The sequence below is a fragment of the Lathyrus oleraceus genome, chromosome 5 (assembly GCF_024323335.1).
Source record: "Lathyrus oleraceus cultivar Zhongwan6 chromosome 5, CAAS_Psat_ZW6_1.0, whole genome shotgun sequence".
Lineage (NCBI taxonomy): Eukaryota > Viridiplantae > Streptophyta > Magnoliopsida > Fabales > Fabaceae > Lathyrus > Lathyrus oleraceus.
This window is the reverse complement of record NC_066583.1, coordinates 590,449,045-590,450,561: the sequence shown is the minus strand read 5'-3', so window position 1 is coordinate 590,450,561 and position 1,517 is coordinate 590,449,045. Positions and strand designations below refer to the sequence as shown.

Sequence of the window (1,517 nt, the reverse complement as noted above, 5' to 3'; positions counted from 1 at the left end):
TGATACGAAAACCACTCCTCAATAAAAAAAAACGGGTATGTTCATTTCCCTCGTCTTAATAATGTGTTGCTTTTATATATATATATATATATATATATATATATATATATATATATATATATATATATATATATATATATATATATATATATATATATATATATATATATATATATATATATATATATATATATATATATATATAAGACACATATTAATAAACTATTTGTAAAAATATTATCTTAAAATAAATGTATTTAAAATTTTGAAACTCTAAATATTGTTTTTTTCAACTCAAAATTTCTAATTATAGTATCTTTTAACTTGTATTCTAAGAAATTCCCTTATATATTACATATTTCTACATTCATCAGCATTACATGAAACTTATATAGGTATCAATATTTTCTTCTAATCCATTTCATCATACCCAAACAACCATGGTGTCTAAAAACATGAAAATCTGTTTGAGTGTATCTGCACTGGTTCTCATTGTTGTCTCGACCATCACTGTAGCCTTGATTTTTACAGTTTTCAAAGTGAGAGATCCAAATATTATTGTCGAAGTTTCACATTTAGATTTTTCATCAGATATATCTCCAAATAAAACTATACCCGTTTTGGTTATAATAAAAAATTCAAATTATGGGAACTTCAAATATATTGATTCCTTTAGCTATATCACTTATCGAGATACTCTTGTTGGTACTGTTCCAATTCCTTCACGACTTGTTCCAGCACGTGGTGGAATTAATGTTTCCACTCATGCAAATTTCATGGTCCGTGAATTGACCAAAAATCCAAATTTTTTTAATGATACTAAAAATGGGAAGAATTTTTCATTGATTTCAAAAGCTGAACTTCCTGGTAAAGTCATTATTCTCAGTTTTATCAAAATGAAGGCTATGGCTACTAACCAATGTGATATCTCTGTTAATATCACTTCCGATGATGTTGTCAGCAATTGCATATCTCACATCAAGATTTATCATTAGTTTGGAAGCAAGGAGTCTATGAACATGTATCGTGATTTATTGATGTTAAGATTTTTTATTTAAGTTTTATGTATGGATAATGTAATTTTATTGTATAAAAAATGTAATATTATTATTATTATGGAAAAAAAATCAAATTTATGTTTTAATTGAATGCATAATAAATTTTAATTTTAATGTTAATAAAATGTATTTCATTGAAGTTATTGTTTAGGATGTAGCTATTTTTAGGATGCTGCTATACTTTTGAGTTGCTGAAAAAACGTTAGCAATTAAATGCACATATGTACTTAATGTTGGACAGCATTGATTTAGTTTAATGTACGTTTTCGTATACGGCTACAAGAAACGTACCGGCAATTTATTGTTGCCAGGAGGAAACCATCAAACCGTCTTTATCAATTGTATTTTGTTGTTATCGTTAAAAAAAAAGATATTTTGATGAAATATTGAGTCAAGGCATGGTATTCTGCCTCAATGCTTGACTTAGCCACAAGAAGTTTTTTTTTTGAGTTCCATGAT

The 1,517-nt window shown here is 26.1% G+C and overlaps 1 protein-coding gene across 1 annotated transcript; it reads left to right on the top strand.

The window, feature by feature from the left end:
* The first annotated feature begins 399 nt into the window (after nucleotides 1–399).
* LOC127086755 (uncharacterized) lies at nucleotides 400–1,059 on the top strand. Its single transcript, XM_051027554.1, has one exon. It carries the CDS (start codon nucleotides 441–443, stop codon nucleotides 993–995), a length of 555 nt encoding a protein of 184 aa, XP_050883511.1. The 5' UTR covers nucleotides 400–440; the 3' UTR covers nucleotides 996–1,059.
* The last annotated feature ends 458 nt before the right edge of the window (nucleotides 1,060–1,517 follow it).